The sequence below is a fragment of the Procambarus clarkii genome, chromosome 71 (genome assembly GCF_040958095.1).
Source record: "Procambarus clarkii isolate CNS0578487 chromosome 71, FALCON_Pclarkii_2.0, whole genome shotgun sequence".
Classification (NCBI taxonomy): Eukaryota; Metazoa; Arthropoda; class Malacostraca; order Decapoda; family Cambaridae; genus Procambarus; species Procambarus clarkii.
Genome location: NC_091220.1, coordinates 14,417,184 through 14,441,998, shown reverse-complemented (window position 1 = coordinate 14,441,998; position 24,815 = coordinate 14,417,184). Strand labels below are relative to the sequence as shown.

Below are 24,815 nucleotides of genomic sequence, written 5' to 3'. Positions count from 1 at the left end.
TCTCTAACATTCTGAAACCTATTTTGTTTGCTGATGATACTACCCTCATCTACTCCAACCCCAACCCAAATACACTAAATAATGTTGTTAATAATGAACTAAAAAAAGTCCACTTATGGATGTCAACCAACAAACTAACACTTAACATAGAAAAGACCTACTACATCTTATTTGGAAGCAAATCTACAAATGCAATTCAGCTTCAGATAGACAATGTAAACATTAGCAATAAAAATGAAGAAAAATTTCTTGGCCTATTCCTAGACAAGAGACTCAACTTCAGTACTCACATAACTAAGAAAGTCTCTAAAACAGTTGGTATACTCTCCAAAATCAGATATTATGTACCTAACTCTGCTCTCATCCCTCTATATTATGCACTAATCTATCCCTATCTCAACTATGGTATCTGTGCATGGGGTTCAACCACTGCAAACCACCTCAAGTCCATCATCACCCAGCAAAAATCTGCTATCAGAATAATATCAAATTCTGCTTTCAGGCAACACTCAGCCCCCTTGTTTCACTCCCTAAACATGCTAAACATAATCTCACTCCATAAATTCTCTTGTGTCAACTACATTTACAAAACCCTGTTCTTAAATGCAAATCCTGCTCTGAAACTCTTCCTGGACAGATGTAATAGGACCCATTATCACCACACCAGAAATAAATATCTTTTTGATATCCCCAGAGTTAAACTTAATCTTTGTAAACACTCTATGCAAATAAAGGGACCCAGTTTATGGAACTCACTCCCTATTGAATTGAAAAGCTGTCCACCTTTTACATCATTCAAAATCAATACAAAAAAGTACCTAATTTCATCTTCATAGTTTTCACCTTTTGCCTTAAAATTGCACTGTATCTATTGCTACCCAATCTCCCAACCTTTATGTTCCCAATTTGAACATCTTTACCATTATGATCATTGTTGTCTTCTTATATGTGCTGCCAATCTGCTGTATGGTATTTATTAATCTTGTTTATCTGTATCTATTGCTTCCCAGTCTCCCAATCTTTATGTACCCAATCTGAACATCTTTACCATTGTGATCATTGCTGTCTTATATGTGCTGTCAATCTGCTGTATGGTGTCTATTAATCTTGTTTAAATTACCAATCAAGCTGTCAATGTAATCAATCAGAGCTTTAATATAACAATGTGCTTTAATATACTTACTAAGCTCTCTCATCTCATTTTTCTCTTGCAATGTATTTGTTATCATTTATCAATTCTGATAGAAATTACCTACTTAAAATTATCTGTTAGATTAAGGACCTGTCTGAAACGCTGCGCGTACTAGTGGCTTTACAAGATTGTAAATACTGTACTATTCAATGTATTCTCACAAACCCAATGTACCTTCTTGTATATATATAAATAAATAAATAAATAAATAAATAAATAAATAAATAAATAAATAAATATATATATAACAGCGTCTGTGTGCAATTTAAATCCTTACGAAGCCACTCACAGTGTTAGGCCAAAGAATTTATAGGACTGACAAAAATTCAACTGCGACGTAGTTCGGTACAGGATCGATACAGGGTAGTCGGTACAGGAAGGAGACGTGTTCAGGGACGCGTGCCGGCCGCTGTGAAGGTATTCATCACTACCAAACCTACCTTAGTGTAGTGAACACATCTACAGACACCACCACTCCCGTTTTGCATCATCGCTTGGTAAGGCACAGCTGGTTTTATCGATTTTCATTCGTGTGTAGCGTGATTTAAGTGTATTTATGTACTAAGCTTGTAGACAGGATTGTACTTGTTACACTTAGTATTAAAACGTATGGTCTATTCGGAGGAGGGGCTGCGCCCCCTCACCACCATCCCAAGGTCGAATTATTGACCCCCGCCCAGGATTCAACCCCACAACAAGCTGACTCAACAAGCTTCTTTCTAAGATCAGATATTATGTACCCCGCCCTGCCCTGGTGACTCTATTACTCCCTTATCTATCCATATCTCAACTATGGTATTTGTGCTTGGGGTTCTACTACCCAAAATCATTTACGTCCTCTAATTACTCAACACAAAGCTGCTATTAGGACAATATCCAATTCTGGCCCCAGACATCACTCGGTACCCCTACTTAAATCTCTGAATATGTTAGACATTAAGTCACTGCACATTCTCTCATGTGTATTATACATATATAAAACGCTAAACTGTAATGCCAATCCTGACCTCAAAAGTTTCATTGAAGGTTGTAACAGAACCCATGAGCACCACACCAGAAATAAATACAGTTTTGATATTCCTAGAGTACGACTTAAACTAGAAATGCTCTACAAATCAAGGGACCCAGAATGTGGAATGACCTTATCCCAACCATGTTAAAGACTGTACCTCTCTCAACCAGTTTAAGATAAAAACGAAGCTATACCTAATAAATTCCCTGTAACCTACCTTACCCCTCTATTGTCAACCAATGTCTGTTTTTTTTTAAAGAACGCTGTTTGTCGACAGAATTGTATTTGTGCTGCTTTTTCAGCTATGTTTTCATTCCATGTTTTCATTTTATTCTTTATGCTCAATTAGTATTAAGCTTTAGTCATTTAAGTTTTTCATGCCCGAAACGCTTTGCGTAATAGTGGCTTTAGGCATTGTATGTACTAGCCCTATCTATAAATCCATCACTCTTTGTAAAATCTCGTGTATGTATGTACCTTAACCTAAATAAACATTTGATTTGATTTGACTAATTCCCGAGTACAGTACCTACTTACTGTTAGGTGAACAGGAGCATTAGGTGAAAGGAAATGTGTCACACCATTTCTGTCCCGCCCGGGATTCGAACCCGGAAATCTCGATTGTGCGTCGAGAACGAACCTGACTAATACCGGGACCCCAGTATATTCTGTGGTCGTCTGGTAGCTGGGCCCAAGGCCGGGCTTTGGGAGTAGAAGAGCTCTCAAAACCCTCTACAGGTATGTAGCTCCCTCTGGCGAGTCTAACGCCATCATTAGCACACATTCTTACAGGGGATACAAGTGGAAACTTTAGTACAGTACCCAAATGAGCCACAGGGTCGTTAGAGAAAACTATTTCAGTGCCAAGAGTAGTTAACAGATGGAATGCATTAGGCAGTGATGTGGTGGAGGCTGACTCCATACACAGTTTCAAGTGTAGATAGCCCAATAGGCTCAGGAACCTGTACACCAGTTGATTGACAGTTGAGAGGCGGGACCAAAGAGCTCAACCCCCGCAAGCACAAATAGGTAAATACAGTCACACTTCGTTTGGTGTTAAGGCTTGTCAGCCGCAGTAAGATTACGTACCTTGATTCTTTACCCTGAACGGTCTAGTCGATTCTTTACCCTGAACTCTTTAGTTGATTCTTTTCCCTGAACTCTTTAAGTTGATTCTTTACCCTGAATTGTCGAGTCAATTCTTTACTCTGAACTGTCGAGTCGATTCTTTACCCTGAACTGTCGAGTTGATTCTTTACTCTAAATTGTCGAGTCGATTCTTTACTCTGAACTGTCGAGTCGATTCTTTACCCTGAACTGTCGAGTCGATTCTTTACCCTGAACTGTCGAGTCGATTCTTTACTCTGAACTGTCGAGTCGATTCTTTACCCTGAACTGTCGAGTCGATTCTTTACCCTGAACTGTCGAGTCGATTCTTTACCCTGAACTGTCCGAGTCGATTCTTTACCCTGAACTGTCCAGTCGATTCTTTACCCTGAACTGTCGAGTCGATTCTTTACCCTGAACTGTCCGAGTCGATTCTTTACCCTGAACTGTCCGAGTCGATTCTTTACCCTGAACTGTCCGAGTCGATTCTTTACCCTGAACTGTCCGAGTCGATTCTTTACCCTGAACTGTCCGAGTCGATTCTTTACCCTGAACTGTCCGAGTCGATTCTTTACCCTGAACTGTCCGAGTCGATTCTTTACCCTGAACTGTCCGAGTCGATTCTTTACCCTGAACTGTCCGAGTCGATTCTTTACCCTGAACTGTCCGAGTCGATTCTTTACCCTGAACTGTCCGAGTCGATTCTTTACCCTGAACTGTCCGAGTCGATTCTTTACCCTGAACTGTCCGAGTCAATTCTTTACCCTGAACTGTCCGAGTCGATTCTTTACCCTGAACTGTCCGAGTCGATTCTTTACCCTGAACTGTCAGAGTCGATTCTTTACCCTGAACTGTCCGAGTCGATTCTTTACCCTGAACTGTCCGAGTCGATTCTTTACCCTGAACTGTCCGAGTTGATTCTTTACCCTGAACTCTAGTTGATTCTTTAGCCTGAACTGTCAAGTCGATTCTTTACCCTGGACTCTTTAGTTGATTCTTTACCCTGAACTGTCGAGTCGATTCTTTACCCTGAACTCTTTATTTTATTTTATTTTATTTTATTTATATATGTACAAGAAGGTACATTGGGTTTGTGAGAATACATTGGATAGTACAGTATTTACACTCTTGTAAAGCCACTATTACGCGCAGCGTTTCGGGCAGGTCCTTAGTCTAACAGATAATTTTAAGTAGATAATTTCTATCAGGATTGATAAATGATAAAGATACATTGCAAGAGAAAAACGAGATGAGAGAGCTTAGTAAGTATATTAAAGCACATTGTTATATTAAAGCTCTGATTGATTACATTGACAGCTTGATTAGTAATTTAAACAAGACACATTTAAACAAGAGGCCAGGGACACATTCTAAATATATCAAAAAAAGTTTCAAAAACTGTTGGCATTCTTTCTAAGATCAGATATTATGTACCTCGCCCTGCCCTGGTTACTCTCTATTACTCCCTCATCTATCCATACCTCAACTATGGTATTTGTGCTTGGGGTTCTACTACCCAAAATCATTTACGTCCTCTAATTACCCAACACAAAGCTGCTATTAGGACAATAACCAACTCTGGCCCCAGACATCACTCGGTACCCTTACTCAAATCTCTGAATATGTTCGATATTAAGTCACTGCACATTCTCTCTTGTGTATTATACATATATAAAACGCTGAACTGTAATGCCAATCCTGACCTCAAAAGCTTCATTGAAGGTTGTAACAGAACCCATGAGCACCGCACCAGAAATAAATACAGTTTTGATATTCCTAGAGTACGACTTAATCAAACTAGAAATGCTCTACAAATCAAGGGACCCAGAATGTGGAATGACCTTCCCAACCATGTTAAAGACTGTACCTCTCTCAACCAGTTTAAGATAAAAACTAAACACTACCTAATAAATTCCCTGTAACCTACCTCACTCCTCTATTGTCAACCCATGTCTGTTATTTTTTTTAATCAACACTGTTTGTCAACCTATTGTATTTGTGCTGCTTTTTCAGTCATGTTCCCCCTTTTTTTTTATCTTTATTTGTATTTGTTCTCAACACTTTTTATTCTTTATGCTCAATTAGTATTAAGTTCTAGATATTAATGTTTTTCATGTCCGAAACGCATTGCGTAATAGTGGCTTTAGGCATTGTATGTACTAGCTCTACCTATATATCAATCCATTAATGTAACATCACTTGTATGTATGTACCTTACCTGAATAAACATATTTATTTATTTAAGATTAATAGACACCATACAGCAGATTGACAGCACATATAAGACAGCAATGATCACAATGGTAAAGATGTTCAGATTGGGTACATAAAGATTGGGAGACTGGGAAGCAAAAGATACAGATAAACAAGATTAATAAACACCATACAGCAGATTGGCAGCACATATAAGAAGACAGCAATGATCACAATGGTAAAGATGTTCAAATTGGGAACATAAAGGTTGGGAGATTGGATAGCAATAGATACAGTGCAATTTTAAGGCAAAAAGTGAAAAACTATGAAGATGAAATTAGGTACTTTTTAGTATTGATTTTGAATGATATAAAAGTTGGACAGCTTTCCAATTCAATAGGGAGTGAGTTCCATAAATTGGGTCCCTTCATTTGCATAGTGTTTACACAGATTAAGTTTAACTCTGGGATATCAAAGAGATATTTATTTCTGGTGTGGTGATAATGGGTCCTATTACATCTGTCCAGGAAGAGTTTCAGAGCAGGATTTGCATTTAAGAACAGGGTTTTGTAAATGTAGTTGACACAAGAGAATTTATGGAGTGAGATTATGTTTAGCATGTTTAGGGAGTTAAACAAGGGGGCTGAGTGTTGCCTGAAAGCAGAATTTGATATTATTCTGATAGCAGATTTTTGCTGGGTGATGATGGACTTGAGGTGGTTTGCAGTGGTTGAACCCCATGCACAGATACCGTAGTTGAGATAGGGATAGATTAGTGCATAATATAGAGAGATGAGAGCAGAGTTAGGTACATAATATCTGATTTTGGAGAGTATACCAACTGTTTTAGAGACTTTCTTAGTTATGTGTTGTATGTGGGTACTGAAGTTGAGTCTGTTGTCTAGGAATAGGCCAAGAAACTTTCCATCATTTTTATTGCTAATGTTTACATTGTCTATCTGAAGCTGAATTGCATTTGTAGATTTGCTTCCAAATAGGATGTAGTAGGTCTTTTCTATGTTAAGTCTGTAAGTCTGTACTTAAAGACTGTACCTCTCTCAACCAGTTTAAGTTAAAAACGAAGCTATACCTAATAAATTCCCTGTAACCTACCTTACCCCTCTATTGTCAACCCATGTATGTTTTTTTTTTTTTTTTTTTTTTTTTTTTTCAAAACGCTGTTTGAATGTAATTTTCTGTAATAATTTGAAATTGTATTTGTGCTGCTTTTTCAACAATGTTCCCCCCTCTTTTACCTCTATTTTTATTTGTACTCAACGCATTTTTTTCTTTTTACCCATTAGTTTTAAGCTTTAGTCATTAGTATTTTTCCTGCCCGAAACGATTTACGTAATAGTGGCTTTAGGCATTGTATGTACTAGCTCTATCTATAAAGCCAACAAACTTTGTAAAATCTCTTTATGTATGTACCTTTACCTAAATAAAAATTATTATTATTATTATTATTATAAGTGTTAGTTTGTTGGTTGACATCCATAAGTGGACTTTTTTTAGTTCATTATTAACAACATCATTTAATATATGTGGGTTGGGGTTGGAGTAGATGAGGGTAGTATCATCAGCAAACAAAATAGGTTTCAGAATGTTAGAGACATTAGGCAGATCATTGATGTATATAAGAAATAGAAGAGGTCCCAAGATGCTGCCCTGTGGCACTCCAACAGTTATTGGTAGAATGGGAGAGGTTATATTATTGATGGCTACACATTGGTGTCTATCACTAAGATAGGATTGGATATAGTCCAGTGCATGGCCTCGGATTCCATAATGATGGAGTTTACATAAGAGGTAATCGTGATTAACAGTATCAAAGGCCTTTCTCAGGTCAATGAAGAGTCCAATCGGAAACTCATTTTTGTCAAGGGCTGAGTAAATTATATCAAGGAGACTAATAATTGCATCGTTGGTACTCTTTTGAGAGCGGAAGCCAAACTGACAGGGGCTAAGAATGTCGAATTTTACGAGATAGGAGTAGAGCTTTTTGTAGATAATTTTTTCAAATATTTTTGATAGAATGGGTAGGTTCGATATTGGTCTTTAGTTGTTTATGTCTGCCGGATTACCTCCTTTATGAACTGGCGTTACTCTTGCTTTTTTAAGGATATCAGGGAAGGTATGACACTCAAGGGATTTGTTGAACAGCAGAGCTATAGGTGGCGCAAGGGCATGGGAGGCGCTCTTGTATACAATGGAAGGGATTTCACTGATGTTCCCAGCTTTGGTTTTTAGTGAGTGTATGATGGACACAACATCTGTCGGACTGACTGGTGAAAGGAGAAGAGAGTTTGGATAGCTGCCTGAGAGATATGTGTTGATATGTGGCTGGGATATGGGGCTGGCTTTAGTTGATTCTTTACCCTGAACTATCGAGTCGATTCTTTACCCGGAACTCTTTAATTGATTCTTTATCCTGAACTCTTTAATTGATTCTTTACCCAGAACTCTTTAGTTGATGCTTTACCCTGAATTGTTGAGTTGATTCTCTACCCTGAACAGTCGTTTGATTCTTTATCCAGAATGGTTGAGTTGATTCTTTACCCTGAACTATAATAATATATAATATATCGTGTTGATTCATTACCATGAACTGTCGAGTTGATTCTTTACCCTGAACTTCTACCTACCCACTGAAGCCATAAATTCCAAAACATTTAAAAGTTCAATTTTAAAATCTACCCTGAAAAAAAATTGTGACATGTTCTTCGACAAGCTGCTGGCTTCCTGTCCTCATCGAGGTCACTTGAGTGTTAGTGGCCCTCAGGTAAATAGGAATGCATGTTTTCTCTTTCACAAAGTTGACACAATTAAGGTCTATCTGACACTTGAGTTTTGAGAAAGCTCCTAAATACGTATGTATCCCAGGTGTCTTCAGGTATAGGTTAAGTCCACTACGGGCTCACCATAGCCCATGCTACTTGGAACTTTCATTCAGAGTAGCTGAATCTAAAACATCAACTGGTAGAGGTAGAAGTCTCTTTGGTTTTTTTGTTATGCATTCACTCAATGACCTATACGGAACTATATCCAGGTCGTTAAATCCGGGCTCTGTTAAATACGGAGGTATTAAAATGTTGGTAACTTTTTAAGTCATATTTTGGAGAGCATTGGAATGGATGGTGAGTTTACTGGCTGGTAGGTGTTTGGGTGGGTGGTGCAAGTGGATGGAAAGGCAGATTGGCTGTTTGTGGGTTGGTGACTGGCCGGCTGGCAAATGGGTAGAGTGCTTAAAAAAAAATAAGTGGTTGTCAGCTTTTTGTTCATTGGGACATAAGAAATATTGCCCTTGGGCAATGTATTATATGATATACAGTATAATAAAATACAGCATAATAACATACGAACACAATGTGTGAAATCTGGCCCTCCAGGTGGCACCAGTTGCATATCAACTTTGTAGACCCCCTCCTTAATTACTACTACTTTGTCTTCTATGTGCGTTGGACAGGTGCTTGCATTTTTTATCCCTGATTGCCAGTAAATAGGAGGTGTTATTGTTATTATCAGTACCGGTTGCCTCCCATCGTGAACACATTTATTTGTTTAAAATTCATGAAAAAAATAATTTCTTAACATATTGGGATGACATTTTTCACGACACTGATGCCAAATAATGGGAGATTTGTTTAAAAAAATTTCACTATATTTCATATTTGTTAAAATTTCTGTCACTGGGCCCCTTAAGCTTGAAGCCATACTCCTCGTGTCACAATTGACCTTTTAAAGAAGTAATCTGGATTAACAAATCCAAATTGTTCAATTCTGTACTGTATTTTAAAAGTGTCAACAAGTTCAATTATGTCTGGTGTGGCGTGTTGTTACTCCTGTGGCTCTTAACCTTTCTTGGTATGAGAGTTAAATTGGTTCTGGATGATTATTGTCACTGAATGTTAATTTTTATTCAAAGCAGATATGTCCTTCTGACTATGAAATCTCCATGCTTGGATACAGTAATCTTGAATCGGTCAGGCATGTCAAACTGAGGGTTCCCGAGGACCATATGGGTCACATTCATGTTGTCATGAGGGCCACACACGACAGTTAATTGAAGTCATTTAATAAAAATTATTGTAGAATATTTTTCTTACTTAAACTTAGAAACATACAATGTACATACAAATGGCTTAGCAGCTAGCTACATTCATGAATGCAAAGTAATGAAGTAGTTTAACAAAAGAACAAAATTTAAATGGCAACATAGACTTCTATGTAACAGCTACAAATACATTGTACAAAAATTACAACAGTTGTGCAGGCTGCATGTGCGTTGCAAAGGGTCGCGTGGAGTCCGTGGCTGCATGTTTGACATGCCTGATTATTCTAGTAAGAGAGTTGTACAGTTGAATAACCCCCTTTTTATTTCTTTAAAATGTTCGTTTGACTATAATACTATTTGGTTGGCTTTTTTATCAGTGCAGCTCCCATTGTTAATTTTGGTTATCCTTTACAGATACATCATGGAATGTGTATCATGCTCCAATCATTATGATGAAACTACTCATCAGCCTAGGAACTTGAGATGCGGCCACACATGCTGCATAGAGTGTGTGAGGTCCATGGTGCAGGACATGGCATTTGTTTGTCCTGTGTGCCAGGCTGATGAGGGGGACAAGGAGTTGAGCGAAGTTCCCATCAGTTATGGTGTCCTGCAAGCCCTTCAGGTCTTGGCTGAAAACAGCTTCAGTGACAGGATGTCAGCAAAAAGAGACTCTTCAATCTCACTGCTGTCATCACAAGGTACTATCAGCTATGAGCCACAACTGCATGCAGGGATGTGTTCAGACCATGGCTGTTACAAAGTATTCTTTTGTAAGAGGTGTGATATATGGGTATGTCGTGACTGTACCATCATTGATCACGTTCAACCCTGCGAGATCATCTCGATAAAAAAAGAGTTGGCTAATATGAAGGAAAATGGAAAACGTGATTTCCTATCAGAAATAGAGCTGTGCAAAAGCAAGTTGGCAGACTTTGAGGAGCTGTACACTGATTTAAAATCAACTGGTGAGACTTTTCAGAGACACATCTCACTGATGGAAGAAATTGGCAAAAAGTACAAGGACTTGTTGGACAGTCTTCAAGAGGACATCAAGAAGTGCCCAGACAAGCAAACAATGATTAACAACACGAAGAAGTATTATGAAGATAGCTTGCAGAAATTTGAGGAGGCTGAGACTGTTGAGGAAGTAATGGAGCTGCTGGCATCTCTGAAGGATATGAAGGACAGGAACCAAGATCTTGCTGATCATCTAGACTTCCCGATACTGCACACATGCAAAAAGGTATTTCTATTCAGTATTTTAATCATATGGGTACAGTATTTAGAAACTGTCTGCCACAAAGGGAAATTAGCAACTGAAATCTTTGAAAGCATACAGATATTTGTATGTATTTGCCTACCCTTGGGTAATATTAGAAAGTTATTTAAAAGGTGAGACCTATTTAATCTATTAAGTAAAGGTGAGGTAGAAAGGCTGATTCAGTGACAGGCAAAAAAGGGGATTAATTAAAAGACACAAGATATTTTAAATGACATAGGTATTGTTAACATTTAAAAATCAGTTAACTTGCATTAGAATATTGCCTGAATATATAATTAATTAACATAGGCCTTATGATCTGATATTTCATTTCCTTCTAAGTAAAAATTACATTCTGCATAGTGTTTTCTTATGCAATTTCACCTCCAAAAATGATAGTACAGATACTGGTAATGACTGGAGACATGTACAAAATATATGCAGTCCCTGTGACACATTGGTAAGGCACTCGCCTGGCACTTCAAGAGTGACTTGGCCGGGGAGGAATGATTGGGCGCCAATATATATTGAAGTTATATATATATATATAATAACTCTTGTGAAACAAAACCACGAATAGAAGAATATGTATTCTGTCAATGGAGGTGAGAATATTTTGAATGGTGTAATATGTATATGTACAAAGCATTTTGTAGCAAGAATAGGAAAAATTGGATTTTGGGAGTGCTTTTCCCTGAAATGTGATTGTTGATGTAATGTTGTCTTGTGATAAAGTAGAAGAATTTTTAAATTAGTTGGTGCCTGCTTTCTCAAGCAAATATATGGAAGCAACATTAATTTTTTTTTTTTTTTAATCTTAATACTGGTTAACCTGGGAGGTACAAATAAATACCATCCAAAGGAGAGAACAGTATAGTTGTCATAAATAATTCAGACTTAACATACAGTGGAAAAGTGGTGTGTGAAAGAAAGTTTCGAATAACAAATTTTTGTAAGTAGCAAATTTTCCATACAAATTTTCCAGATTAACATAAAGTTTATTATGATGACTTGTGTAATTACATAGGGAGAGTACAGCTGGATGGTTTCACTAGGAGGACTGGCTCATGCCGGATCCCTTCTGAGTGGTGAGCATAGAAGGGTTCCAGTATGAGCCAGTCTGCAGCTGCCACAGGTGCAGATCTTGTAGTAGTAGTAGCAAATGATCTCTTAAGCACACTCCCCAAGTTTACAGAGGTGGGTTGTTCTTTAAGAGGCAACTCTATTGACAAATGAACCTTATCAGTTATTTTGTCAAGAGGTAATTTAGAACCATTATCATTTAGAGTTATACTGACTTAGCAGTTTCTGTGAAATTTCATCAAATACATTGATTCATTTTGTTTTATACGCAGGTGGGTAGAGGAGTAGATGACTATTTATTTATTTATTTATTTATATACAAGAAGGTACATTGTGTTTATGAGAGTACAGAGACTTGAAGATTTACACTCTTGTAAAGCCACTAGGATGCGTAACGTTTTGGGCAGGTCCTTAATCTAACATATAATTTTAAGAAGATAATTTCTAGCAAAATTAAAAAAAAAAAATTACAGGTACATTGTAAGAAAATATAAAAATACATTGTAAGAATGTACTAGACTCTTTACCATTGTGATCATTGCTGTCTTATATGTGCTGTCAATCTGCTGTATGGTGTCTATTAATCTTGTTTAAATTACTAATCAAGCTGTCAATGTAATCAATCAGAGCTTTAATATAACAATGTGCTTTAATATACTTACTTATCTCTCTCATCTCATTTTTCTCTTGTAATGTATCTTTCATTTATCAATTCTGATTGAAATTACCTACTTAAAATTATCTGCTAGATTAAGGACCTGCCCGAAACACTGCACGTACTAGTGGCTTTACAAGAATGTAAATACTGTACTACCCAATGTATTCTCACAAACCCAATGTACCTTCTTGTATATATATATATATAAATGTATAAACATACACACAGAAATCCTAATAGTGTGATATATCAAATGAATAAATACACAAGGGCCATGATGAGGGTTTGAATTTATGCCAGGAATGATCCCAGACGCTGCCTTAGTCGACTGCGCCACGACAATGTAAAAGAATTGCAACCGGGAGTTCTACTGACCTCACTCGGATCCTGCAGCCTCTCCAAGACACAAACTAGACTTTTACACAATTCCCTTATGCACTCGGGCTCTATCAACAAGTTGTTTTAGAACAGCTTGTTGATAGAGCCCGAGTGCATGTGGGAATTGTGTAAAACCCTGGTTTGTGTCTCGGAGAGGCTGCAGGATCCGAGTGAGGTCAGTAGAACTCCTGGTTGCAATTCTTTTCCCATGTGGTGGCGCAGTCAACTAAGGCAGCGTTTGGGATCATCCCCGGGCGTAAGTTCAAACCCTCATCATGGCCCTTGTGGATTTGTTCAGTATAAACATACATTGTAAGAGAGTATAAAAAAATACATTGTATAAATATGTATTGTATAGCATTGTATAATACATTGTATAATTTGATGAAAAAAAAACAAAAAATAGGTACAGTTAAAGTAAATTTAAGGGTTATCCACAGATACATTTTAGCATAATTTGAGGATTATTGCAAGATATTTATTATATTTATGTTTATTATCTTAACTAGTTGGGGACTCCCTGGTTAATTATATGGATAGGGTGTTCTGTGCCACTGATAGAAAGCGGATGGTGGTTGGAAACATGAAGCCTATTAACTGGCTTATTGAGGCCTCCTTAAACCAATGACTGACCTTCCACGTATTGCAACCCACAACACTTGCCTAACTCGTGGATACTGGACCTATCAAAAATATTTGAAAAAATTATTTACAAACAGCTCTATTCCTACCTCGTAAAATTCGACATACTCAGCCCCTGCCAGTTTGGCTTCCGGTCCCAAAAGAGTACCAATGATGCAATCATTAGTCTCCTTGACATTATCTACTCAGCCCTTGACAAAAATGAGTTTCCGATTGGACTCTTCATTGACCTAAGAAAAGCCTTTGATACTGTTAATCACAACTACCTCTTACTTAAACTCCAGCATTATGGAATCCGAGGCCTTGCCCTTGACAACATCCGATCCTATCTTAGTGACAGACACCAATATGTAACCATCAATGATACAACTTCTTCCACTCTACCAATTACCGTTGGAGTGCCACAGGGCAGCATCTTAGGTCCTCTTCTATTTCTTATATATATAAACGATCTGCCTAATGTCTCTAATATTCTCAAACCTATATTGTTTGCTGACGATACTACCCTTATCTACTCAAACCTCAACCCACATACACTAAATAATGTTGTGAATAATGAATTAAAAAAAGTCCACTTATGGATGTCAACGAACAAACTAACATTAAACATCGAAAAGACTTACTACATCTTATTTGGAAGCAAATCATCAAATGCAATTCAGCTACAGATAGACAACATTAACATCAGTAATAAAAATGATGGCAAGTTTCTTGGCCTATTCCTAGACAAGAGACTCAACTTCAGCACCCACATTCAACACATAACTAAGAAAGTCTCTAAGACAGTTGGTATACTCTCCAAAATCAGATATTATGTTCCTAACTCTGCTCTCCTCTCACTATATTATGCACTAATCTACCCCTATCTTAATTATGGTATCTGTGCATGGGGGTCTACCACTGCAAACCACCTTAAGCCCATCATCACACAGCAAAAATCTGCTATCAGAATAATAACTAACTCTGCTTTCAGACAACACTCAGCTCCCTTGTTTAAATCTCTAAACTTGCTAAATATTAACTCCCTCCACACATTCTCTTGTGTCAACTACATTTACAAAACCCTGTTCTTAAATGCAAACCATGCTCTGAAACTCTCCCTGGACAGATGTAATAGGACCCATTATCACCACACCAGAAATAAATATCTCTTTGATATCCCCAGGGTCAAACTTAATCTGTGTAAACACTCTATGCAAATTAAGGGACCTAGTCTATGGAACTCACTCCCTAGTGAATTGAAAAACTGTAAAACTTTTGCCTTATTTAAAAGCAAAACCAAAAAGTACCTAACTTCATCTATTTAGTTTCCTACACTGAGCTTTAAATTTGCTCTGTACCTAGTGTTACCCAATCTCCTAATTTTTATGTAATATCAAACAACCTTATCATTGTGTTCATTGCTGTCTTCTTTTATGTGCTAGCCATATGCTGTATTGTGACTACCAATTTTTTGTCAACTACCATTCAAGCTGTCATTGCAATCAATCTTATATTGTTTCTGCTGTATTGTGCCTACCAATTTGTTGTCAACTACCATTTTAAGCTGTCATTGCAATCAATCATAGCTACCTATGTGCTTTAATATACTGTACCTATAATTTTCTCTCATCTTTTTTTTCATTCCATGTAATCTGTTATCATTTTTTGTCTATAAATTTTGCAAGTATTTACCTCCTTAAATTTTCTTAGATTAAGGACCTGCCCGAAACGCTGCGCGTGCTAGTGGCTTTACAAGACTGTAATTACCATATTTGTATCCTCACATTCCTTATGTACATTCTTGTATATGCATAAATAAATAAATAAATAAATAAATATTTACTGTTTCAACTGGTGTACGGGTTCCTTCAGGAACCTGTACACGAGTTGATTGACAGTTGAGAGGCTAAATCAAAGAGGTATCTTTGGTCAAACCCCCACAAGCACAACTTGGTGAGAACTGCTAGGTGAACAGATGTATCAGGTATATGGAAACATGCCCAAATGTCTCATCATACCGGGAAATTGAACTTGGGACCATACGGTTGTAAACCAACTAACTACACAGACTATTATTGCCAGTGAGTTTCCTGGTAAGAGGTGTTAAGGCTATTATTAGTAACAGAAAGGACTAAATTGATGAAAACCAGAGGCTGAAGAAGAAGGCTTTGGTAATAGTACTAGTATAGCTTCTGATTTTGAAATAAGAAAAGGGAAGTTTAGATTTTAAAAGTTAAATGACAGAAAACTAGTTGCAGTGATTCAATGTAAAAAAAAAATGAGCTAGCTGAAGTTGCATATAAGTGGTTTATGCAGCAGCATTGATTTAGAAGTTTTGTACAGTGCTAGGTTTATATTACATGACCTGAGTTGGTGGGGCTTACCTGGAGAGGGTTTCGGGAGTTTCACTACCCCTGAACCTGGGGAGTATGACAGTTTAGTTCAGGTCAGTAGAGTCAAGTACACAATCTAAATGTCCTGGTCTAAGTCACTTGCAAGATGGAGACATTTGGTCATGTTTTAATACACCTAATGCCTCTGTTTGCCTAGTAGTAAATAGGTACCCAGGAGTTAAAGGACTGTTGGGGATTGCATCCTGGGGGAGGTCACTTGTTGGCTCTTCAATCATTTTTACATGATTTCCATCCCTGACAATGGGAAGCTTTGTTGTCACTTACATTTTTTGATGTGAACTAATTTGCTGATACATCATACACTTGACTACCAAATATTTCTCCCTTATAGGCATGCGTAACAATGGATGCTGCACTGGTTTCATTGCAACACCTCACAAACCCCGAGGAAGCTGACTCGCCATTAACCACAGAAACAAGCAACACTTCAGTGGGCCTGCCAGTGCTTAAGGGCCTGCGCAGGAATATCCCTGCAAAATAAAAAATAAAAAAAACACCAAAGACGACTTCATTGAAGAGCGTTATAGAATCTAATGAAGACACTACACCTGTACTGTCAAGTCGCTTCTGCTGGTATGTAGGTGAGGGAGTCTGAGTGACAATTGGCAAATAGTAGTATCACATTTATTGTTCTAATGACTTAGCTGGCTCGATCATAATGTTAATTCATATCATACTACAATCACTATTTGCTTCAATTCACCATATGCATTTTTCCCATTTTATTTGTTAACCATTTTTAGACGGCATACCTCAATGTAGTACTTTCAAATAGCTGTGCAATTTAGGGATTAAAAAGATACCTTTTCTGCATTCAATTTTGTTATAGTATTTGTTTCATTTTACTACCAAAGTTGGTTCAGTTGCTCTCACCCATTCTTGCAATTGGTGCGGACAAGAATTTAATGTGAACCATTGCTTTGTTTAAATTAATGTGCCTGACAAACATATTAAAGACCATTCATTCTAGTTCCATATATGAGAAATGTTAAAAAACAGAAAGAGCAGATTTGAATAAAGGTAATTTGTGAAGATAACATTAAATATAATTCTAATGTCATACCCAGTTACCAATAAATGAAGACAACATAAATCTTTATTTTTAATTTACCTGAATTTACCTGGGGAGGTCACTCTTTCTAGTAGCCATGACGAGGACAGGTAGCCAGCCGCTTGTCGAGGGTTCCCCCATTTGTCCTAATAATTTTATTTATTTATATGCAAGAAGTTCTTACATTGTTACATAGCCATGACCATGCATAGTATTTTTAAAAATCCATGCATGGATTTTTAAAAGTTCACCAGTGTTTTGGCTTTACAGGTTTGAGTTCCATGGGTGAAAAAGCATGTTTTTCCATCTGCATTGGCTTGTAGAGCTTGAAACTTGCATCTTGTTACATCTGTTCTCTTGGAGTGGTCTGGATCAATATCCTCATTTGTTCAAAACAGTATTTTAAGTTTCAATGAGATCAACCTTGTCATGTCTGGTTTGCAGTGCTGTTAACCCTGTGACCCTCAACCGTTCCTGCTATGAAAGTTGCCTTGGCTCAGGAATGAATTGCTTGGCATTGAACTTCCTCCAAAACAGATACTGTATGTCTTTCTGACAATTAGGTCTCCACACATTTAGATTCAATAATCCAAGTGGGTGCCCACCATTAAATTATACAGTTGTACAACTACCTTCTTTTTCTTGGTCTTAATTTTGTTTTACTATTCCTAGGAATTTTTATATATAACTGCTGCTCCCATTTGTTATGGAAATTTTAATGATTGGTGAATTCTGACTACAAGGTCCTTTTATTCATCTATCTGCTGCAAGCTGGTGTTGTTGAATTGGTAGTTGTGGTGTGCATTGTTAAACATCAATTTGTTTAAAGATATATATTTTTTTTTTTGCCACTAGTACGCATAGTGTTTCGGCCAAGTCCTTAATTTCATATGTTCCCCTTAATTTGACATCCGTGAAGAATCGTTTAACAACCAGGTACCCATTTTACTGTTGGGTTAAACAGAGGCTACAGTTAAGGATTTGCACCCAGTAAATCCTCCCCGGTCAGGATACGAACCCTGGACAAAAGTGCTCGCGGAACGCCAGGCGAGCGTCCTACCACTACGCCACGGAGATTCTTACTATTTGTTGCTAGATTTCAGTTCTTGGGAGTTGCAAATTTTTTCTCGGGTATTGTACAGATAAATGCATTACTGTATTACAATACAGTACTATACTGTCATGTATTTTAATGTTGGATATCTGGAAGGTACTTTTGAGAAGTGTCCTGAGCTTTAAGAGGTGCCCTGAGCTTTGTTCAGGCACCACCAAGCCTTAACAAACATACCAGACCTCTGAGACTTCTATTGCTAACTAGGAACCAGGGCTGGAATCTGATTAACTTGATGATGCGATGGGAACAGGGAATCAAGAGATCAACCACAAATCTTAGGAAAACCTGCTGGAATGCATAGGCACAATAAATGAACATCTTAATGTAAATCACTTCGATACTATAATCATAATCATGAGTATAGAAATCGTTACTATATTCATTACTAGACATAAGGAAATCAAATTGGGGAGCCACTACCAGCTCTGTTTCCACACCTTGCGGCTTCCATAAATCATCAAAAAGCCAACGACAGAGTTGTTCACAAGAACACTATTTACTGTTTGATGCTCTACAGTTGCTGCATGGTAAATACAATGATTAATGCACATGACTTGGCCACCACCAGATGGCAAGCCCAGGTCATATAAGACTTGAGCAACTTGACTCATTACTATTCCTTTTGGTGTAGCCCGTTCAACATCTGTAGCCTCTGCTGGGCCCATCATCGGTTTCTCTCTTTCAGCTAAGTGGTGCAGGCTTTCCCTGGATCAAATTGTTTTTGTTTACACCACACACATTGTGTGTACCCTAGCATTCCATTTTGATCTGATCGGAGCCAGGATTCTTTTCTCAAGGATTGGCTTGCATATCCCTGCACCACCAGAGATACCTATCCTGAGGAGTTGCAGGCTCCTTCCCTCCAGGAGCTGACTTTTCTCATGTTGCTTCACATCAGGGGCAATTCAAAAGATATATTTTTCCGTGTGGAGCAAGTTTTTTGGGAGGAGTCATTTTTGTTAACATGGAAAAACAATAGCACTGAGACTCAAATGCTGTGTCTGTACATGTTTAAAAGCCTGCCTATTCTACTGCTACTCTGGTCATTAGGGGTCTTGCACTTTAGCCGAGTGCCCACTAGGATTGCGTACATGAATCTTTGTAATCTGTCGTTGCTTACACCCTCAAACACTTAGTCGAATTTGAGGTAAAGGTTCAGTGTTTGCTTCATTAAGATACTTCACATATACCCAGCCAGTCTGTGTGATGTTTTACCCTTGTGGCTTATTGTATTCGTTTTGTGGGTTTTTTAGTTTCCGATTGCTTTGTCATACAGCCTGCTGAACTCTGGTCATTTTTCCTGTAGGTGTGTGCCATTGTCAAATTTGGACTTCGGTTTAGACTGGACCAACTTCTTGTGCAGCAGTCTATTGGACTGTTATCACCTTTCTAAGCCAAATTTTCTGATATAGGCCTGGCTGTCCTTGTCTGCAGTAGGTGGTGCAGATCCCAATACAATTTTTTTTCTGTGGACATTTACAAGCATCTGGCTTTTGACTCTGCAACATTTCCACCAGCTCACTTTATTGCCTCTGGCGGCTCAGCCATGATCAGTTTGTCAGGTATCTCTTCCTTCATTAAGGGCCTACTTTTCTTTAATGATTCTGATACTGTATCTTTTGGCACGAGCCTTTAATTTCACCCTGAAAGGGTTGAATTCCTTGCTCCTTCTCTGTGGCAAGGAAAGATATCATTGCATTGGAATTGTTCATGAGGGGGGGTCCATGGTTGCCTTTTGACCCTCTTATTTCAAATTAAAATTCAAAATTCAAATTTGTACTCAAAAGAATGTATGTACAAAGAATATAGGAGTAATGTACAAGTGTGGAGACAATAGTAACACTAACTAATGAAGCCACTATTATGCAAAGTGTTTTGGACAAAGCTTAAAATAATTTGGAAATTTTTTTATTTGAAGGTGTAAACACTTTATACTAAGAGAAAAGTAAGCTAACAAAATTGAGAAAGTTCAAGAAAAATAACAAATAATAAAATGAAATACAATCAAATAATACAATAAAATGGTGATACTTTAAGATGGTAGGTATAGACTATTACTTGATGGAATCTGTAGCTCTAGCAACATTACAGTAGTTGTTCTGCTTTGGTTGGGTCTCACTCTAGGAATATCAAAGAGATGTTTGCTCCTCGTGTGATGACCGTGAGTTCTGTTACAGTTTTCTAGGAAACGCTTAAGCTCAGGGTTGGAATTGCAGTTCAGAATTGTATAGATATAGAGAACACTGGAGAGTATGTGCATACACTTGATATTTAATATGTTCAAATATTTCAGTAAGGGAGCAGAGTGGTGTCTGGGACTTGAATTTATTATTGTTCTAGTTGCTGATTTTTGTTGAGTAATTATGGGTTGGAGGTAATTCATGAGTTTACCTGAATTTACCTGAGGGTCAATAACACTAGTAGCTTCGTTGAGGACATGAAGTCGACAGCTTGCATAATGTCCCCCCATTTGTCCTGATGATTTTTTCAAGCTGGACTTTTAAATACTCTACAGTAGTGTTTTAGCGTTTACAGATTAGGCAGTTCCATGGGTTTATAACCCTATGGGTCAAAAAGCATCTCATGTTTTCTGTCCAACATTGTGGCTCGTTAAGCTTGAAACCATTGTGCCTTGTTTGTGTTACCTCTGACCTTTTGAAGTAGCTGTCTGTATCAATATCCTACAAATTGTTCAGTATTTTAAGTTTCGATGGGATTCGCCCTGTCATGTCTTGTGTGCAATGTTGTTAGCCCCATGGCCCTCAACCATTCCTGGTATGAGAGTCACCTTAGTTTTGGAATGATTTTTTCTTGCCCGGTGAAGAGCTTTCTCCAAAGCAACTGCGTCTTTCTGAAGACGAAGTTTCCATGCTTTGATACAATAATCCAAATGATTATAATTATTATTATTATTATTATTATGTTTCCTCCCAATAAAGTTGCTCCAAAGGGAAAAATATATCCATTGAACTGTCCTAATGTAATAATTATTATTATAATAATCCAAGCAACAGAGCTTATATTATACAGTTGAATAAGTACTTTTTTTTTTTTCTTGAAGTCAAAGGTTCGCTTGATCATTCCTAGGGTTTGGCTAACTATTTTACTGCAGCTCTCACTTGTGCAACTTTTAGTGAAAGATGAAGTCTGACTCCAATGTCTTTTTCTTCATTCAATCTGCTGCAAGGCATTGTTGTTAATTTGGTAGTTGTGATGTGGAGTGTTATGCCCCACATGCAATGTCTTGCATTTTTTCAATATTAAAAAGCATTTGCCATTCTTCTGACCATTTGTGGAGTTCATGCAGATCTCTTTGTAAGACCTCAGTATCATTTTAACTTCCTACTTTACCATAAATCTTAAGTGTCATCTGCAAATTTGATGATGTGGTTTGTAATATTCTCATCTATGTCATTGATGTACATGACATAAGGGGTTGGCCCCAAAATGGACTCTTGTGGTACCCAACTCGCCACATTTTTCAAGTCACATTCATGTCTATTTAGCACAATCCTTTGTTTTAACCATTGTTTTATCCATTCTAGTATGCAACCATTTATTCCATGAGCCTATAATTTCCTTGCTAGTTTTTAATATGGTACCTTATCAAAAACTTTAAAAGGGTTAATGTATACTACATCAACCAGAAGTCCTTAGTCTGAAATGGTAAGGTTACTGTTTCCAAATATGTTAGCAGGTTTTTAAAGCAAAATATATTTTTAACAAACCCTTGTTACCTTGATTTAAAAAGATTGTTCACTTTAAGATAGTGAATCATTCTCTCCATGAGTTTGTAGATTTGTAAGGTCAAGCTGCTTGGATGGAAGTTTTCTGCTGAGCTCTTTCTGCATATTTTTAATATAGGGGTGATATTTGCATATTTCCAATCTAGGGGGAACTACTTTTTGGTCCAAAGATTTTATGGAAAGGGGTTTTAGTGGTAGGCACAGTTCATCTGCCAGTTCCCTTATTAATTTGGATTCAATTCTGTTCACACCTGCAGGGCTTTTGTCAATACTCTTCCTGATTATATACTCTTGTATGTATGTACCGTACCTAAATAAACATTTATATATATTTATTTATTTATTATGTCATATGTTATGGGTAATTACCTAAGTGTAGTTACAGGATGAGAGCTACGCTCGTGGTGTCCCGTCTTCCCAGCACTCTTTGTCGTATAACGCTTTGAAACTACTGACGGTTTTGGCCTCCACAATGGGGGTGGATAAGGGGTATATTCCTTAATTTGGTCTCTTCACCCTCTATCAAATATTTAACTGTGAAAACATTGAATGACTCAAAGTAGAAATGCTCTGTAAGTAAAGGATCACAAAATGTGGAATGACCTTCCCAATCATGTCAAAGACTGCCCCTCTTTCAACCAATTTGTAAGAGATACTAAGTACTACTACCTAGTCAACTGTGTGTAATCTACCTTACTCCTAAATGTCAACCTATGATTTGCTATTACTGTATACAAATTGAAAAAAATTATTATTTATTATTGTGATAATACAGATACTCAATCAACTCTCATTATTTACAGATATTCAATCAAGTAATGTATTAAATTAATATATTATATAGATATACTGTACTTTTAATTTATCAACATCTTGAAACCAAAATTATACACTGATACATAAAATAATGAATAACGTGGCATATAAGATAACTAAATTCAAATTTATTTGTCAAAAGAATGTATGTACAAAGAACATAAAGAGTAATGGGTGCCTATTATAATTCACAGGTAATGGTATATTGAAAGTAGGTAATGTAATGGAATACATATACTGTATATATGAATGATGGGACACACTGATTTGGTTTCAGCTTCCAATTGTCGAGGACAAAAAACCTATTAGGATTATTGAGGTAACCCTAGGTCTAAGCCAACCTTAAAATGCAACCCACTACAGTCGACTATCTCCCTGGTACTTATTTTCTGCTAGGTGAATAAAGGAGTCTGGTCCAGTAAAAAGAAACTTGCCCAAATGTGTCTGCTCTGGTTTCCATGGACAGATGGCCATTAATATGAAAATGATGGAACACATGCATGTAGGTGTTGTGAATGATGGAAAACATGCTTGAAGGTGATGTGAATGATGAAACATATGCATGGTGTTGTGAATGATGGAACACATACATGTAGATGGTGTGGATGATAGAACACATGCATGTAGGTGGTGTGAATGATGGAACATATGCATGTAGGTGTTGTGAATGATGGAACACATGCATGTAGGTGATGTGAATGATGTAACACATGCATATAGGTGATGTGAATGATGAAATACATGCATGTAGGTGGTATGAATGATGGAACACATGCATGTAGATACAATAGTGTGAATGATGAACACACAAATGTTCATTGGAATGATCGAATATATGACTTTTTGTATTCTACAATATTGACATGAATGATAACACTGGAAATCTCATCAAAGGACTTGTGAACGATTCGACGATCGATCTGTAGGATATAAGTAATTATCAAAAGGATCCAAGCTGGAGGAAGGTGAAAATTATATTGCAATCTTACAAAATGACTGACATGACCATAAATAATCAGAGGGCTGGCAAATGTTGTTGAAAACAGTTGTAAAACAGCAAGATTCATTGAATGAACTGTCATTTGATAATACGTTTGGAAGGGTAATTAAAAAATTTCAATTTCAAATTTTTATCCAAAAGAATGTATGTACAAAGAACATAAGAGTAGTGTACAATTGTGGGAACAGAAGTTACACAAACTAACAGAGGCCACAATTACACAAAACTTTAAAAATTATTTGGATTTATACCGAAAACATAGAAAAATGACTACTAATTTAGTTTAGATGATTTATTATGCACACCATACCCTTATCCATCCTGTGAGTGTTATTGAGCCTTATGCTTAAAGTATTGAACAATTTGGAGAATGATCCAGACCATTTCTTTAAAAGGTCTGATGTACACGAACATGGAGAAACAGTTTCAAGCTCAACCAACCAAAATGCAGGATGGAAAACAGGAAGTTTTTTCACTATCATATGGAATGGCCTACCTACTGAACCTGTAAATGCCAAAACGCTGCCGAATTTAAAAATCCAGCCCTACAAAATCATGGGGACAAATGCGGGTGGGGGTGCCTTCGACAAGCCGCAGGATTCCTATTACCATCGAGCCCACTAAAGAGTGGCCTTCAGGTAAATTATTTCAGTAGTAGTGGACCCCTATACCCATCCCTCGAGTGGTAATGAACTTCATCCCCCGTTTTGTGAGCAGTAGTGAGCCCCATTTCTATTCTGTGAGCAGCAATGGACCTCATCCCATTCTGTGAGGAGTAGTAGACCCTGTTATGGTTACCGTCTTTATAACAAGCCTCTTCCGCCTGGCAAAAGTCATACTCCTATTGTACGTGTTTAAGACGGTCCAAAGTTATGTTAATAATGTTTGAGAGGAGGCAGGATGGTTGGGGGGTAGAAATAGCCTAAGCTACTCTATCCCTTTCAGATGTATTTTTTTCTTATCTCAATAAACATACTTGAACTTGGCAGGATGCCTAATATTTAAATTTTGCTTAGTTTTCAAGTTTATATAGGGGAAGCAGCCTAGATTTTGATCTAAAATGGAGATTTTTCAAATTTCTCTTTGCCTAGAAAAATTTCGCCAAGAAT

The 24,815-nt window shown here is 37.3% G+C and overlaps 2 protein-coding genes across 2 annotated transcripts; one reads left to right on the top strand and one right to left on the bottom strand.

The window, feature by feature from the left end:
* Positions 1-1,529: 1,529 nt before the first annotated feature.
* On the top strand, positions 1,530-17,072 carry LOC123745668 (E3 ubiquitin-protein ligase TRIM32). Its single transcript, XM_045726471.2, has 3 exons — positions 1,530-1,689; positions 9,973-10,804; positions 16,311-17,072. The coding sequence occupies exons 2-3, from the start codon at positions 9,980-9,982 to the stop codon at positions 16,458-16,460; spliced, it is 975 nt and encodes a 324-aa protein (XP_045582427.1). The 5' UTR covers positions 1,530-1,689; positions 9,973-9,979; the 3' UTR covers positions 16,461-17,072.
* LOC138356265 (cylicin-2-like) lies at positions 3,669-8,435 on the bottom strand. Its single transcript, XM_069312234.1, has 2 exons — positions 8,426-8,435; positions 3,669-4,267 (listed from the first exon to the last, which is right to left on the bottom strand). The coding sequence occupies exons 1-2, from the start codon at positions 8,433-8,435 to the stop codon at positions 3,669-3,671; spliced, it is 609 nt and encodes a 202-aa protein (XP_069168335.1).
* Positions 17,073-24,815: the final 7,743 nt, after the last annotated feature.

Bases quoted from the DNA above. Each gene is read 5' to 3' on its own strand.
- LOC123745668 (XM_045726471.2), top strand. From the start codon at position 9,980: ATGGAATGTGTATCATGCTCCAATCATTATGATGAAACTACTCATCAG. The intron at 10,805-16,310 runs GTATTTCTATTC...TCTCCCTTATAG, and splicing joins TACTGCACACATGCAAAAAG to GCATGCGTAACAATGGATGC.